The sequence below is a fragment of the Xiphophorus hellerii genome, chromosome 12, assembly GCF_003331165.1.
Source record: "Xiphophorus hellerii strain 12219 chromosome 12, Xiphophorus_hellerii-4.1, whole genome shotgun sequence".
Classification (NCBI taxonomy): domain Eukaryota; kingdom Metazoa; phylum Chordata; class Actinopteri; order Cyprinodontiformes; family Poeciliidae; genus Xiphophorus; species Xiphophorus hellerii.
The window spans coordinates 31,034,520-31,051,688 of record NC_045683.1 but is presented as its reverse complement, the minus strand read 5'-3'; the positions used below and the strand labels follow the sequence as shown (position 1 = coordinate 31,051,688).

At 41.5% G+C, this 17,169-nt stretch overlaps 1 protein-coding gene across 6 annotated transcripts in view; it reads left to right on the top strand.

Annotated features, from left to right (window-relative positions):
- Positions 1–13,265, top strand: part of tet3 (tet methylcytosine dioxygenase 3) — a 51,114-nt gene extending 37,849 nt beyond the window's left edge. For all 6 annotated transcript variants that reach the window (XM_032579727.1, XM_032579728.1, XM_032579730.1 and 3 more), the window contains 7 exons: positions 1,808–1,901; positions 2,965–3,173; positions 4,071–4,221; positions 4,320–4,409; positions 4,648–4,785; positions 6,435–6,780; positions 7,017–13,265. In XM_032579727.1, the coding sequence (XP_032435618.1) occupies positions 1,808–1,901; positions 2,965–3,173; positions 4,071–4,221; positions 4,320–4,409; positions 4,648–4,785; positions 6,435–6,780; positions 7,017–8,932 (2,944 nt within the window). In that variant the 3' untranslated portion in view covers positions 8,933–13,265. The remainder of the gene's footprint in view (positions 1–1,807; positions 1,902–2,964; positions 3,174–4,070; positions 4,222–4,319; positions 4,410–4,647; positions 4,786–6,434; positions 6,781–7,016) is intronic.
- The last annotated feature ends 3,904 nt before the right edge of the window (positions 13,266–17,169 follow it).

Genomic DNA, 17,169 nt, shown 5'->3' with positions numbered 1-17,169 from the left:
AGTGGCAGGTCTGGAGGAGGAGGAATGAAGCATACTCTAAAAAGAACACAAAATCTACAGTGAAGCCTGGTGGTGAGTCAGTGAAGTTCTGTGGGAGCTTTGCTTCCTGTGTACTGTAAAGAGATAAGGGAGGTAAGGGTGATGAGTACCTTTGAGACTGCATTAGTCATTAAAAGGGTGATTTTGTGTTAAATTTAAAGAAACAACCCGTGATATTTGTTCTGTCAAGTTATTTAAGTTGTCCTTGGTTGATATGTTTTGCCAATCTATCTAATTTGTCGACAGAGTTAAAACACTTTAGATCACATTTGTAGACATTCATAAAACACATTACCCAAAATTCACTCTTCTTTTTTGAACACTGAACAACACATATTCATTTGTTATCATATCATTCAATAATCCCCATGGAAGCATTGCTTCGTGACTGTAATACAATGTGAAACGAAGAAAGTTCTGAAGTGAAATAATATAAAATACATACAAGTAATTCAAAAGGTAATCATTCTGTAAACTGCTTCTTTGTACAATTATGTATGATGAACTATCTATCACATGTGGTGTGCCTCGTGAGCTAGCCAATGAGATTTCACCCATTGTTTAGAATAGCAAATAAAAAAAGAATACAGATTCTTCTTAATTAAACATTTATCATTTTTAATTTATTTATTTAAAGTATGTTTATTAAATGATACTAGAGGACACTAGAGGATACAGTAACCATGCAACCACCGAACAAGCTGACGTCAGCTTCGTCTATAGCAGTGCCTTGTAGCATCACATCAGGCATGCTTTCTACTTACTGCTTCCTTGAATCTCATAGTTTTTCTGTCATAAATCATTTCAAGATAGCATTAGCCTGGCAGTCTACTGGTTGGTTCTCCTGTAGGCAAACAATAAATTTCATGTTATTTTTCCAACCCATCTAAAAATGTTACAATCTCTTATTTTAAAGTTACTTTATATTTGAATAAAAATGATTTCATACTGAAGAAATACTATAACCTAATGTTAATGTTTTAAAAACATGACACTTCACTTAGATGGAAACTAAACGTCCCCCCGTCTCATGACCACTGGGTCAGAGAAGTTCTTTACAACCTGAAACTGGAAAAACTCAGATTTTCACTTAAGGGTTCCACCAGTAAATTTATGGAGACTTGGAGACCTTTCCTATCTGTAGTGGGTACCATGACTTTGCTACCTGATTCAGAAGGAAATTAAATTATCTGTAGGCCTTCTCATCGATATCCAATTCTTTTGTTTTTAACCGATATATATTCTTTGTCTTATAATTTATTTATTTTTATTTTATTTTTCTCTTTGTATATTTGTGTAATTTACTAGTACGAACGTAAAATATATATTCATTTATTTACTTAGTATCAGTATTATTTTTTCTTTATTTCTTTTTCTGCCTCCTTTGGAATGTGTATGGATAGATGTGTGTGAATGTCGTGTTGCTAGAAGCTGTTGCAGGGACTGGATCTCTGCTGGCTGTTTGTCTTGTGCTTAGACCTGGATGGGGTGGGTTGGGTTCTGGGAGAAATCAGCTTGAACTTCCTCTTCTCTCTATCTATAACTACCGTGTTTTCATTGTACTAATGTTTGATGTATGTCAAGCTGTAAAATTCAATAAAGAAAGTTTGAAAAAAAAACAAAAAACATGACACTTCAAAACATTGGTGTCCATTAGGCTAACCCTAATCAAATGCAGGTGACGAAGTTCTACCAAACTTAACATTGACTTTTCCATTGTTCTGTCATTTGCAAACTATAGCTAAACTGTTTATTTTCGTCTTTGCAGATACGGAGAGAAGGGAGAAGCGGTTCGAATTGAGAAGGTGGTGTACACAGGCAAAGAGGGGAAGAGCTCCCATGGTTGTCCTATTGCCAAGTGGGTAAGTAGAACTACATCACTTCCGCTGTGTAGTAGAAGCCAGGACACAATCTATGTGGGATAACCGTCAACGTTTCATAAAACACTCAAGTCTTCCTCAGACTCTTGAATATTGCTCTGATAGTCTTATAATCCAGTGAACATTTGAAAAAGCAGAGGTGCTCTGTAATGTTTGACCCCCCTTAGCAACTGTGACAGGAAATTAACTTGTGATTTGTGTGAAAGGAATGTGTATTTGTGCATATTTTGGAGGATGCAGAGGAAATTCACATTATGTGTGAAATTCACATAAAGTGAACCGTTCTGAAAAGCCCAGTAGATGAAGTTGCAGCTTCATAAAAGGTGGATTAGTTAACTCACAACAACTGAGCCAAATGGAGGCCCATCTATGGATTTATTTTAAGGGGACATCTTAAATGCTGCATGCTTCTTTGTGTGTCATGGTGGGAAAAAAATCTAAAGAAATCCAGGAAGTTTTCAAGAAGAGAATTATGGAGCTGCAGAAGTCTGGTTCATCCTTTAGGTACAACATCCAAATGCCTGAGGGTCCCACTGACATCTGTTCAAACAATTAAATCAGTTACATTACAAACACAGACACCACAGGAATATCCAGTCATAGGACAACAAATAAGAAAACATAGGAAATGGGTGAAAATATATTGGTATGAACAGACTGTCATTACACACATACCACTCTGAAAAAAATCTCTAAAATCTTATCTTGTTTATTCTGACATTTTGCAAATTGACACAATTTTAGTATTTCTACCTGATCTGAAGTAGGTGCAGTTTAATCTGATTTAAAGTTGCACAGTGTGAAAAAAGGCTATGTTTTTGTACACAGTGTATATAAATATTTGGGTAAAATGACTGTATATATTTAGGGCAGAAGCTTTCTTGTAATTGTGATCTACTCTTTCCTCAGTAGATAATTTATGCGTGCTGGACATCTACTGGACAAACAAAGCAACTACAAAACTGACACTAACTTGTAGTTACTGTGTGTTTTATTTTTGATTAAACATGGAATGAAAGCTATGCCGAATTCAATCTCTCGCCAGGTGATTCGTCGAGGCAGCGACAAAGAAAAACTCCTGTGCCTGGTGCGTCAGCGTGCCGGCCACCACTGTGCCAACGCAGTCATCATCGTTGTTATTTTAGCCTGGGAAGGCATCCCAAAATCCCTGGCCGACAAGCTTTACCACGAGGTGACAGACACCCTCACTAAGTATGGCAACCCCACCAGCCGGCGCTGCGGGCTCAATGACGAGTGAGTAGGCTTGTAAAAGTGAAAACACCACACTGTGGTTCTGTATTTTTATAACATCGCAAATGCTTGATTCAATGTGCTTCTGACTATTATGGAAGTTTAAAAAAGCTTCAACTTTTGGACTCTACTGAGATTTAATATGCTGGTAGAATGATGTAAAATGCTGCCACACCCAGCAACAAAAGTAATTGAGCAAGTAGATTTTCTGTAAATGTTTGGCATAACTTAAAAAAAATGCAGCTTATGATTGCAATATCAGTGAAAGAAATTCAAAAACACATTCTGGTGACATTTTTGATTTTAAAGACTTATTTGTGGTGCTGGTGTCATTAGCATAGCTAACTGATCTCAGAAAGTGATGTAAGGCAGCAGACTGTAAGTCATCTGGCAAATTGAAAAGGCGCATCTATGAATACTGTAAGAATAGTTTTCATTAGTTTATGTGTGTTTTAGCTTTAAGGTAAAACATATAACCTTTCAGCAATACAGGACAACAACATCTTGATCAGTGACCTTAGCCAGATATCTGAATCAGAAATGACATCTATGTCAGGTTTGTTATTGACATTGAATCAACTTGGGCTCTAGACTATAGTCTATAGGCAGGCGTCCATTACAGAGTTGATATAGAAACATTCACTGTCATACCATAAAAAATAAAGAAAATATACTTCTCTAAATCAGCATTGTTTGCACAGCGTATTTCGTAATGGCACCTCATTACGCAAAAGACTTCTACAGCAAACATTTTTATAATGCTGCAGTAAAACTGACCAGCAGCAGCCCAATGTTCTCCACTGACATGTTTATCAAGTGTGAAAAATAAGTTTATAATTCACTGGGTACCTAACAGTTGTGAGTGAAGTTGAGAGTTTGTGGTCTCTGTCGCCCTTGCAGTCGTACCTGTGCCTGTCAGGGAAAAGACTCTGAAAAGTGTGGAGCTTCCTTCTCATTTGGCTGCTCCTGGAGCATGTACTTTAATGGCTGTAAGTACGCCCGAAGCAAGACGCCACGCAAGTTCCGGCTACAAGGAGATCATCCCGAAGAGGTGCACATCAAATCAAAACCACCAATTTCGAAGCAATGCTATTCCAAACCTGGAAATCTGTGGAGTTTCTGATGTCTTTAATGCGTTTTCCTTGTCAGGAGGAAAAACTCAGGGACAACTTCCAAAATCTGGCAACTGAGGTGGCTCCGTTGTACAAGCGACTGGCTCCACAGGCGTACAGCAACCAGGTGTGTTTGCACAGGCCAGATCACCAACTTATGTCAAACACCTACTCTTCAAGTGTTTTGCTTGTACTGTATTAATCCAATTCTACTTTGGTTGATTTTTATTTTTTTGTCAAGCTTATAAAACTAAAACGCTAACTAACCAGGACCCAAACTCAATACTGCAAGGAACTTAAGTTCATTAAATGGTCCCTTTCTTTAATGAGTTTATAAGTTGTTTTTTTTCCACCCTCCACTTCAGTGTGCGGCAGAGCAGCGAGCTCCGGAGTGCAGGCTGGGTTTGAAGGAAGGCCGTCCCTTCTCTGGAATTACAGCTTGCATGGACTTCTGTGCCCACGCTCATAAGGACCAGCATAACCTGCACAATGGCTGCACAGTGGTAAACCTACTCAGCATTCTTCTGGAATCTATTGTGCATTTCAAAGCTGTAAAAAGCACAACGGTTGTCACGTTACAAACATTAATATGTTATATTGGAATCTTATGCGACTGACCAATACAAAGCAGTGCATCATCGTGAAGTGGAAGAAAAATGACGTGGCAAACAATTGTTACATCTCAGTATGATTTCTTTTCTGTCTCCAGTCCTCAAAAGTCCCTGCTCTCAATTTTTTAGATGCATCTCTGTTAAAATGTACCTGAATTAATTGATTGGCTCACTACTAGGTCTCTGCAGAACTTGATGACATGCTGAGAAGGTAATTCAGTTAATTATGTGAGGCATGCTAGAGAAGGGATACATTTACAGACTACAGGACAGTGGATTTTAAGTGATTGTAAGTGAGGACAATGATATGTTTAGGGTCATTGTCCTGCTTGAAGGTAAAAGTGTTTTGCAACTTCCTCCCAGGATCGTCTTCTTTCACAGCCAACTTCCTTTTCCCTGCTGATGATTTTTTTTTCGCTAGCATGACGTTACCGTGTTTCACTGTGTTAGTGTGTCTAGAACGATGTGCAGTAACAGTTCTTTTGTCACACACAACATTTTGTCTGTATAATTAAACCCACCTGGCAGATTTGGGTGAATTTCTCCACCTAAATAACATTTAGTAGCACTTAGGCCAGATAATTACTTCACACTACACAGTCATAAATCACACCACACTTTTTTACTGCCTACTTATATCTATTACCGTGTGTGAATTGGATGAATTCTATTGTCTGAGCTTTCACTTCTGAGACTATTTATATTACTCATGTGCCCTTTATGGATAAATATGAAATCCTATTTAGATAAATCTGAGATGAATTGAAAATGCCAGTGGAAACATGCAAAACACTGGTCAACAATTAGAAAAAGGGCTTTGTTTGCTGAACACTTCTTGGATTAATGAAAAACCTGTAACAATCTGGCTGACAGTTTTAGGCTTAAGTGTCAGCCAGAGGTTTCAGTTTTGGCCTAATTAAAACGCCTTCTTTTACACATTTGCTGTGTCCTTTACATGACCTGCGGCAAATTGTAAATGGGACTTATTTTGGTCTTCTTGTGCCAAGATCTAGATTTGTAGAGTGTACAACCACTGATCCTGTCAAAAGGTTTTCCCACCCACCGTTTACCCTACCAGTATAGGGTGTAATTTTCTTGTTCATGCTCTCCTTGCCTGGCCTGTTAGTTCTGATGGACGTCTATGTCTTGGTAGATTTTTCAGTTTTCATTTCATGGTCCAAAGCTTGGTTTAACTTATCCCTCGTTGAAGTTCTCCACAACTTTATCCCTGACACTTGTATTTATGCTGAATTTATATTGTACACATGTGAACCTCATGTAGTTATCCTATGATCTCTAAAGGTAATGACGAATTTGTAATTGGTATCATGGTTAAAGGGACTGAATACAATGCCCATATCACTTTTCAGAAACCATATTCAAATTTTCTCCTGCTTTACAATTATGGTGGCAACATGACAAAATGCGAAAAATTTTAAGGATTATCAATTCTTTTGCAAAGTACCAAAAATATGTTGTACTTAATAAAACTTCATAAGCAGTTTTTGCCTACCTCACATTTACCTTTTGTGCTTTGGTAGGTGTGTACCTTGACTAAGGAGGACAACCGAAAAGTGGGGGAAATCCCTGAAGATGAGCAGCTTCATGTGCTGCCACTGTACACGGTCTCACTGACAGATGAGTTTGGCAGTGCAGAGGCCCAGCGCCGCAAGATGCAAAACGGAGCCATCCAGGTACTTCAAGCTTTCCGTCGCGAGGTACGCAAGTTGCCCGAGCCTGCTAAATCTTGCCGGCAACGCCGACTGGAGGCCAAGAAGGCCGCCTCAGAGAAGAAGAAAAGCAAACTCACACAGCAGACTCCAGAGAAAACAATGGTCAAGACTGAACTTTGCATCAGCAGCTCTCCCCAAACCCCAGGCATTAAAGGTTAGTCACGCTCTTTGATTTTTTTGATTGTCACACAAAGTTGAATTCGGTTGTAAAAAACTGAAGATGTAATAGTAAGGTTATCATCTGACCTGATGTGAACTTAAGTTTTGACCTATTTGTAATTACCTATCAGTATGACACATTAGCAAAAGTGTAGAGTAAAAGGGATAGCAATAATTGAATATGTATCCTGGTGTTGAAAGACTTTCATTTATTTGTAATCTGCTTTTCAGAAATCATAAAGCAGGAGATGAAGCCGGACATCAAGCGGGAGCCCATTAACGGATCAATAGATGGATACCCTGTGCAGGCAACAGACCCATTCAATAACATCTATCAAAATCCTGCCTACTATGCAAGGGGGGACCATTCCCCAGTCGGCCAGCCCTCTGCCGCAGACACAGTAAATGGCTACCATCCCAGTCTGCCTGCAATGCCCTACGGCTTCTTCAATTACCCTCCCAATGCTCTTTTCCGTCCTAAGTTGAAGACCTATGAAGGTCGAAGTAAGCTTGTCCAGGCAGAAAGAAAGTCTGATGCTCAGAGCCCTCAGGGCCACTTGCCTTCCAACAGCCACCCAGAGCAAAACAACCAACCAAACAACAGCGCTTATGCCCAGCCTGCCAACTATAGCCTGTCCCGTCCTTCTTCGGTCTCCTCTGAGCCATCCAACAGAGGCACTCCGCTCATCAAACAGGAGCCTATGGATGTACCAGTCTATGAAGGGGCACTGCCAAGCCAGGCTTGTGCCAACACATCAAGAAGCACCCCGCAGTCTGCGCAGTGGCCTGGGTATAAGATTAATGGGAGCATTATTTCAAATAACTGGGATGGCCACTTAAACCGTAGACAAAGTCCTGATGTCTCTTCTTTAAACTCAGACAAGCTGCAGCTTCACAAGCTTCACCAGCATGCCCAGCAGCGCCAGTCCTCTCCGTACCCTCAGCAGTGGACTTCCCACCCATGCTCAAACCCCCAAATTGCTTCCACCAATCCAGCACACCAGGTACCTGCATCTCCACCTCCATCCCCTCACCTTGGCACGGGGCACCAGGGCAACCTATATCGAGGCGCCATACGTCACAGTGCTTCTTACCCTGGTACACCACAACCTGTTACCTCTCACTCAGGCTCAGTAACTCCAAGGCCTGGGACCCCACGTCCAGGCACCCCAGTCACTGGCATTCCAGGTCCACCCACCCCTGGTCCTGGAACCCCAGGTCCAAGTACCCCAGGTTTAGGCACTCTACAACCTGGCACCCCAGGTCCTGCCACTCCAGGCCCAGCCACCCCAAGCCCACTAACTCCAGGGCAACTTACCCCCAGGCACTGGGCGAGTCCTGCTCCTAGCCCCCAACCAAATCCTTGGGGCATCGGACCTGCTGCATTTAGCCCTGGTTTGAAGCACAGCAATCCTGCAGGAGCCTATCCCGACAAGATCTGGTCCAAGACTGGGGAGAACCGGTGTTCCACTCCCCTCGGGATCCAAGAAAAGGCCTGGAAGTCTTGTGGAGGTTCATTGGCAGGCAGCACCCCTTCTCCCGCTCCCGAGGGTCGCCTGTTCCCTGATGCGCTGCAACAGTCCGATCAAGCCCATTGCGATCCCTGCCGAGCTGAAAGCGATGTTGAAAGTTTCAAGCATCGTGAAGAAGAGGACGAGGTGTGGTCTGACAGCGAACACAACTTCTTGGATCCCGCAATTGGCGGCGTAGCAGTAGCACCAGCTCACGGCTCAGTCCTGATCGAATGCGCCCGGCGGGAACTACACGCCACCACTCCGCTTAAGAAGCCCGATCGTTCTCATCCCACCCGCATCTCCCTCGTCTTCTACCAGCACAAGAACCTCAATCAGCCAATGCACGGCCTGGCTCTGTGGGAGGCCAAAATGAAGCTGCTGGCAGAGCGAGCACTGCAGAGGCAGCAGGAAGCAGCTCTCCTTGGCCTCTCCCAGGAAGACATCAAGGCACTCGGCAAGAAACGCAAATGGGGGTCTTTGTTAACAGGCGCCAGTCCAGGACCTGGACAGTCGAAAGACAAGAAAGACGGGCCAGTGACACGGTTATCTCATACATTCTACACCACTTCTATGGTTACTGTGTCTCCCTATGCCTTCACTCGCGTCACTGGGCCCTACAGCCACTTTGTTTGAGGCCAGACAGACACAGAAAGACTGAAAGCACCAAAGTGGTGCAGTGGACAGGTAGAAAAGGCAATGAGCAAGAGAAATGTCTCTTTGCTGTTTCACAGTCTAGCATCTCTCCATCCAGCCTCCTCCGTAGTCTGTAGGGAGGAGGGTGAGTGGGGGACGTTTTTATTGTTTTTTACCTCATGTCAGGCAGTGGTTTGGGCTGCAGACACACTGCCTGTGGTGCTCTTCCTCTCTTGTTTCTGGAGAGGAACTCCATTGCTTTTTCTTGTTTATAAAATTTTAATGATTCTAATTATTGCTATTATTATGATTGCTATTGTTACTGTCAATTATGTTATTACAGGTATTATTATAATGAACACTTGTTTTTTTTATTATTATTGCTGTTTTCGTTAATGCTATTATTAATGGGATAATTGTTTTTTTGTTGTTGTTTTTACATTTTATTTTTTAATCAATCAGTCTGAGTCACTCAGACCGTTGGTTTTTCCAACTCTGGAAAAATTGCACCCCCTTTTTTCTGTTTGATTTCCTTTCTCCGTGTCAACTCTATGTGCAGGAGGAGCAGTAATCTGCCCAATCAGAGAGAAAAGTAACAGAAATTTTAATCATGGTTTCATGCAAAAAAAAAAAAAAAGTAGATTTGATCTAAGACTTTTATCAGAAAATTATACCTCAACGAGAATTCCAAGAATACTCTTTGAATCCTAAGAGTGAAACATTTCAGAAATAAGACAAACATGAACAATGAAACCAGGCATGAAAATAATCCATTTGAAATGAGAGCATGGTGGAAAAACTCTGTGGCTGCCTGTCTGCGGCTAGGTGATGCGCTCCTCCTGTTTATCTGCACTCCTCCAACTTTCAACTGGTGCTCAGCTTCTCTTTCCGATCGGTTTTCCATCAGCTTCTGTTCGTGGCACTTGATGCTGTATTTTGGTGCTCAAATGTGGCTCGAGTAGTGTTTGCAGGGGGTGGGGCGGGAGGAGCAACTATTGTTATTTGGACACAGGTGGGGAACCAAAATAGAGGCTTTCACTGTCTTAAAAGACCCTGGGGCAATAATTATGTCGCGCAGAAGGCAAGTTTAATGACAATGCTTCTTGCTTGACATAATTTCCCACTCTTAAAACTGAGATATCACTTTATTTCTTCACAGAAGTAAAAAAGAAAACAACTTGCAAATGCTCTTCGAGTCAGATCTGCAATTTCCACATGGGTTTGAAGCAGGCGACGCTCTTTATCTTCCTACATCTGTTTATTAGGGATGAAAACTTTCCAGAGTGAACTCTAGAGGGCAGCAGTGACTGCCTATTCAAACAAGCACTTGAGATCCATTCAGAAACCAGGCTCTAACCCACCCAAGGCCAGCAGAGGGGGCCCTCACTCCCTGTTTGGTGGCCATTGGTAAGACTCAATAAAGCAGCACATCAGGCTGAAGTCTGGAGATGCATCTGGAAAGTTCATGCATCTGGATTGAGCTCTAGCAGAAGGAAACGGTGTTGGGACTGCAGTGCTCTTGGTGCTCCTACACATACATTGGTGCTGTCCTTTTAAACTTGATTTACTACAGAGGGCCCGGTGCTTTCCTCTGTATGGTGCTGTCATCTTTCGGGCAGAGCAAGGCATGTGCTACTGCAGGCACCTTCCTACCACAGAGCCAGCCAATCAAATTGGTTGTTTTTTGGGGGGTCACAGCTTTGCCACTGGGCTCAAAAACAGGTTCCTGTTGAGGAGTTTTTAGTGTTTATGCTGGCAGACGGTAACAGAGTCCACTGTCCAGGGCAGAGAAAGCACAGTCAGTCATGACATCTCTTAGTAAACACATCAGCAGCGCTTTCCACTGAGGGCCAACAATAGTGAGAGGTAAAAGGCAAACCATTGGACGTTACCGTAGTTTCAGGGAGTAGGCGCCCAAATGCCAAACATCAAATACTCTCTCGCTTTGTGTACTATAAGATGAGGAGGTGTGTGTGAAAGAACACATTTCCACCCAAAAATCAAAGAGAGAGACTACTTGATTGATGAGCATTTTCAGTACTTTGAATCACTTTTTTTTTTTTTACTTTCTTCACAATCCTGTAGTTTGCTTGTTGAAAAAGAGAAAAACGAGCGACTGACAACTCTATAGAAGTGGTTGTTTGGGTCAAGGCCCGGGGCGAAGGACCGCGATCCGGGCCCCACGAGGCCTCCAGCTCTCTACCTCACGTCGTAGAGACACTGGTAACCATCCCAACTTGCTACTGAGGGCAGAAAATCCCGCATGTCCCTTTGTGTGCTAAAGATTTCTACACTCATTTTAGCTTTTTTTTTTTTTACTCTTATTTATTACTACATTGTGATGATGATGATTGTCTTTGATGTTATTTTCTTTTTCATCTTTTTTATATAGCTAATACAAATTGTAAATAGAGAAGAAAAGATTTATAAAAGCACTTTTAATCTTGATTTTAACGACAAAAGAAAGAGCCGATTATTGACAACTTGAAGCTTAGTTGTTTTTTTGTTTGTTTTCATTTTCTCAAGAGAGAGGTAAAAAAAAATGTAAATATTAAACTATTTAGGTAAGATTATTTAACTGGTGAGGATAGTAAACTAAAACCATGGACGACATGGGACGGGTGGGGTTGAAGTCTCAGAAAGCCCTTAGCAACACTTGGTCTCAGTGTGTTGTGTGTAATCTTTTTTGCTCAGTTACACTGCTGTTTTTCGCTTTCAGAAGTACTGTACCCCATGTCAGCCTGTAGACGATAAAAGCGCGGTCGCTTTTAGAGAATTCATTCATGAGCCCAGGTATCTGATGTGTGCTGTGTGACGGCTAGCTTACTCACCGTGGAGCCACCCCGTCACCCCGTCACCCCCTCCTCCCCCACGACTCCACTCAGTCACTTCACTAAGAGGTTACACAACAAACTGGAGCCCCTGGGTTGCAGTTCTGTGCCCACATTTCCGCATGAAAATTAGCGACATTGACGAGTGGAAGCCTTACTTTAGCTTCTAGAGTCAAGCTAGGCTAAATCGGAAGACGGTGAGATAAGCTAACGCCTGCTAATCGTTCCCACTTGAGTTGCAGACCATCTGCCTCCCTGCTTGTGTAGACGTGTCGCTAAATAACTCCTTATTGTATCGTTTACTATTTAAGGATCCACACGGCAGCGTTAGCATGATGCTAGCAGGAGTTCTACTGGTGCAGCTTGTTTTACCTTTTGATATTCATATTACGTAACCCACATTTATACATTCTTAATGGTGCTGAGGATGTTGTGTCCAACATTTATCATCTAACTTTGTAAATCTCTAAATGTTCTGTTTGGGGGGTTCTCTGAGATGTTGTGAGGGGGCGGGGGGCGGGGAGGATAAAAAACACGGGTGGGTGTAGGGGCAGGTCAGACAGGCGGTGCTATGATGTTAACACATTAAAAATTCACTGTGTAAAAAAACAAAAAATCATAGGAAAAAAAAATGCAAAACGAATATTTGTTTTCCGAGCTCCTCGAATGTCAATAAAACTGTATTTTTAATCCAAGCAGTTTCGAAGTGCGCGAAGCTGCCCCCTGGTGCTGACTTTATGAATAAGTCTTGTTACAACGCTACACGTTTTTTACATCTCTCTCTTTCTCTGCCGGGCTCGAGGGGCTCTCCGACAGCAGATCACTTTCTTTATTAATACTCATTCCATAAATATACTTTAAGCTGGTAAAACTAGGATGAGAAGTAGAATCAGAATATATAAGGACTGTTATCTGGGGATTTATATTTGGTACAGCGAGTACCAAAGGCTTTTAGAATAATCTTTTTTGAGGATGTTGTAAATGTACATGTTAGATGAATGCTAAGGTATTTGAACAATCCCAGAATTGTGTACTGCTTCACTCTTTTACTCCCTAGTCATGCACTTCCTTTTTACTCACGCCCATCTTTTACTTCTAAACCTTGTATAGTTTGATGTTCTGAACCACGCAAATATAGATAAAAAAAAAATGCATCTCATTATCTATGGCCCAACGTTGAAAAATTATGAACACCTGATTTACTGAAGACTCTCCAAAGTAGGAACAGAGACTTGAACCCTGGCCCATACGAAAAGATGAAAATGAACCTACACAAGTGGCAGCTACATTCCTTTTTTGATTTGTAGGATTGTTCTTGGTTCTTTATTTTTATGTCAATGATGCAGTATGTAAAAAAAAAGAAGTGTTTTTGTTCAGTCTCTCTCTCTCTTTCCCTCTCTTTGTAGCTGTATGGTGTATCATGTGAATACATAGTGTACGTGGTTAAAAACCCCACAATATTGTTTTATGTTGCGCGATAAATAAAAAATATTAAAGTGAAATGGTTTTTTCCTGTTTTAATCGGAGCATCACAGCGACGGGCGTTTAGCTCCAGCTGGAGCCAAACATGCATCATTTCACTGATTTGGTTCCTGCACTCTGATGAGTAACCATAGGAACATAAGGATCTAATTTTTTATTATTGTAAACATAGGAGGCATCAAGACAATTAACATAAAATAAAATACAATAGTACAACACAAAAACTTTGCCAAATATCAAACAGGGTTTGGAGGCATATTTAGCTCTACTCTAGTAATCCTGACTTGACAAAGAAAATAGGTAAACAAACAAACACATGAATGCATTAAATACATTTTAATGATCCAAAACAACAAGATAGGATGGTTTAGTGACAAAGAATGCTCAGTAATTAGATGTCTGATATATCTCATAAAAGAAATCTAACAAAAAATACTATTTAATAGTAAAACTATTCCAAAGTATTACAAACCAGTTGAGCGGAGAGAAATAAATATACAATGGGGAAAAGAAGTATTTGAGACATTTCCAACTTTTCAATTTATTCCCACTGATGAAGGATGGAGAGGAATTTCCGTCATAGACGAACTTCAATGGTAGGAGCCAGAAATCTAACAAAACAAACAGAAAAACGCACTATGATTTTTAAATAAATAATCTGCATTTTATTTCACTGAATAAATATTTGATCACCTTCCAACCAGGAAGAAATCCGTTCCTCTTTAAGAAGTCTCCCTGCCTTACCAGTCATTACTTGTATGAATTTGGGCCACTTTGAACCTGTTACCTGCTCAAAAGACACCTGACCATGACATAATCATCATAAAACAGAAAAAAACACCTGATCTCCCCCAGACTGGAGCGCCGTCTTAGATCTCACCTTGCTGATGATGGGAAAGGTGAAGGATCAGCCCAGCACTCTACGGGATGACTGGTCAATGACCTGAAGAGAGCTGGCTCAAAGGTTCAAAGGTTACCATAGTAACGCATCACTCCTACTGAGCGCCCAACGTCCCTCTTCTCAAGTCATTACATTTCCAGGCCAGCAGGACGTTTGCCAAAGACCATCTGGATGAGGTGGCCCGAGGGAAGGTCGTGGTCAGATGAGACCAAAACTGAACTTTTGACGCGATTGGAAGAAGAAGGAGAATCCCAGTAGCACAGGCAAGACCACCCATTTCTCAAGATCAGTAAGAGCTCTTAGATGGGTCAAAGCTGCATCTTCTAGCATGACTACGACCAAAAACACCACAACTAAAGGTGGCTTCATACGAAGATTTCAGTGAACCCAATAGAACAGCCTAGCAACAGCCTAGCAACGACAGATCTGCTGGAGATCTGTATGGAGGAGAGGATCAAAAGTTGTGCCTTAGAGCAAACCTGGTCAAGAGAACGACAGGAAACGTACAGGAACGTTTCCATAGCCAACACTGTACGTTCTGGTAATCTATTGTATCAAATACTTAAGTAATTAACCAATTAGCACACGTTGTAGGGAAAAACTTTACTTTTACATTGAAGGAGAGTGAGGAAAAAAAGCTACACTGAAAATGAATATGAAGAAAACCCATGGAGGTCTGGGAAGAAGGTTTGTGCCTTTTCGCTTCCTCTTCCTTTCATGGCAATAAACACAATTTTTCAGAACTGAACTCAACCTTTTAACGAGGCTCAAGGTCCGCTCTGACAATGAGCCTCCTCTTCAATAAACACAAGGACCAAGTCAACTTTTCTTATAAATCCATTATCACACTCAGGCAAGCGAGCGACATAATGTGTGCACAAATTCAAAAGATGTCTTTTTGGTTGTTTAAAAAAACCAAAAAAACATCCATCTGAGCGCTGCGTTGAAACACAGACGTTCTCAGATCAAGGACTTTGTTTTTCTGGGCTGATATCAGCCCAGATATTTCCTGAGTCTTCAGAATCTCCTCAGATTCCCTCTTTCAGCAAAACACAGATGAAAAAAAATTGGGTTAAAAAAAAAAAAAGTTTATCTAGCTTGACGGTTAGAAAATATTCTGTGAGATTGATAAGAGCCACTCAACTGTCTGATTGCAGAAAATATCACAGCACAAGTATCTTCGAAAGGATAAAAAGGTTTAATACTCTTTTTCCAAGTGTTTCTGCATAACCGCAACATTCTTTCTCGGGTAAAATTTGGCAGCAGTTCCTTTAAGTCTCAGTGTCCAATTTTTATTTTTTAATTTTTTTTTCAGCATTAACACTGACTGAACATCAGGTCAGGCCGCGATCTGGGCTCATCGACCTTTTCTCGCTTTTCTGCAGTGGTACTGTTAGAAACCGACTCCATCTGTGATTCTAGCCCGAGGCTTGCTTAAATGCATGGAGTACTTTGTGTATTTGCCCGCATCTTGGATTTGAACAGATGAAAGCGGATAAAGTTGAAGGTTAAAGTAGTGGGTTGTGGAGCTGGATGCAGATTAGCTTGACTGACAAAATTGTTATGCAACCGCACGGTCAGAAGACCTCTCCCTCTCGGCGAATCTTCAGCGCGGCTCCGTCGGCGGCGAGAAATTGTCCAACGATACATTTTTCAGCTTTACTGACGAGGCAATAACACGAAGCCCTGTCCTTGAAAAGTTTCCTCCAACAACTGCATGAGGTTTCTCTGACTGAGCGAGGGAAGGACATGCGGGTCGAGGTTGACCATTTCAGTAAACGGAGTTTGTTTACATGTCATAAACATTTAGCTTTGCGCCGCCAACAATGTTGGTGAAATAATAATAATCGATTTCAATTCAGTTTCGCTCATGTAAACAGCAGCAGTTCACAGCCGGAGTCATCCCAGTGTGTGATACAGAGAAAATGTTCAGTTCAAACCCATTTCAGTTCGGCTCAGAGCGCTTAGAGAAAAGGTTTTTGCCCTCTTACAGATTAGTGTTTGTTTGTGTGTGGTGGCGTCTTCTCAAAGTTGGGCGACAGGAAGTTGCATTACATACTTCCTCTGATTATTCATATAACTTATATGAAAAAAAAAAGTTTAGAAATGTGGATTGTGGACGCCGACATTAGCGTTGGGGGACGTCTGTGCTGCTGCTACATGTTTAGCATTGAGATGCTAATTTAGGCTTGAATAGCTTCTCTCTAGGCTAGCCCATTTTAGCACAACTTGAACGCGACAATAGTCGTCTCCGGCGTCCAATCAGATTGTAATGTGTTTTCTGAAGCAGGAAATCCAGACAAAATACATGATGCCTTAAAACATCCATAAAAATGTCTGAGCTGCAGACCTCCCTCTGAGAAACACTGAACACTTCCATCTGTATCTTATGGAATTCTTGGAACGCCTCTGATCCCGTTTTGGTCATGTTTACGAGTCAAAGAATGCAATCCTCCCGTCCTGGTCGGTCGGACGCAAGCATGGTCGATGAATCGGGTGAACAATGGTGTCTTCAACTCAATTATTTGGGGAACAACAACGAGGCACTATGCCTTCGATATAACTGAATCCTTTTAAAACTTTGTTTCAGATTGAAAATCCATGGTAGGTTCCCACGTCGCCCCTGGTTTCAGGATCCGGTGCTGATGCTTTCTGGGCCTGCAGACTTTGTCCAGTTTGATTGCTGCCTCTTCCTTAATGGCTGCAGTCTGACTACGGATGTTAGACGGGGGTGGAGGGTGTACTGGTGTATTGGTGTGTACTGATTTGATGGTTATGTTTGTAAAAGTTTGTTGAGGTCAAAAGTCTAGGCTCATTTGTCTGCATATGATTGGGAAACTTTGGATCCAGAAATAGAAACTGTCGGGGAAAAAAAGGATCCAATTCTTAGACTATTCCTCTACCAGTCTGATTTCTGTTTATGGTACAGATTAGGAGGTGATATTACAATCAAGATGGTATTTCACGCTTTTGTCTCATTTGAGCTGTTGTAATAGTATTTTTACTTGTGTCAATGAATCAAA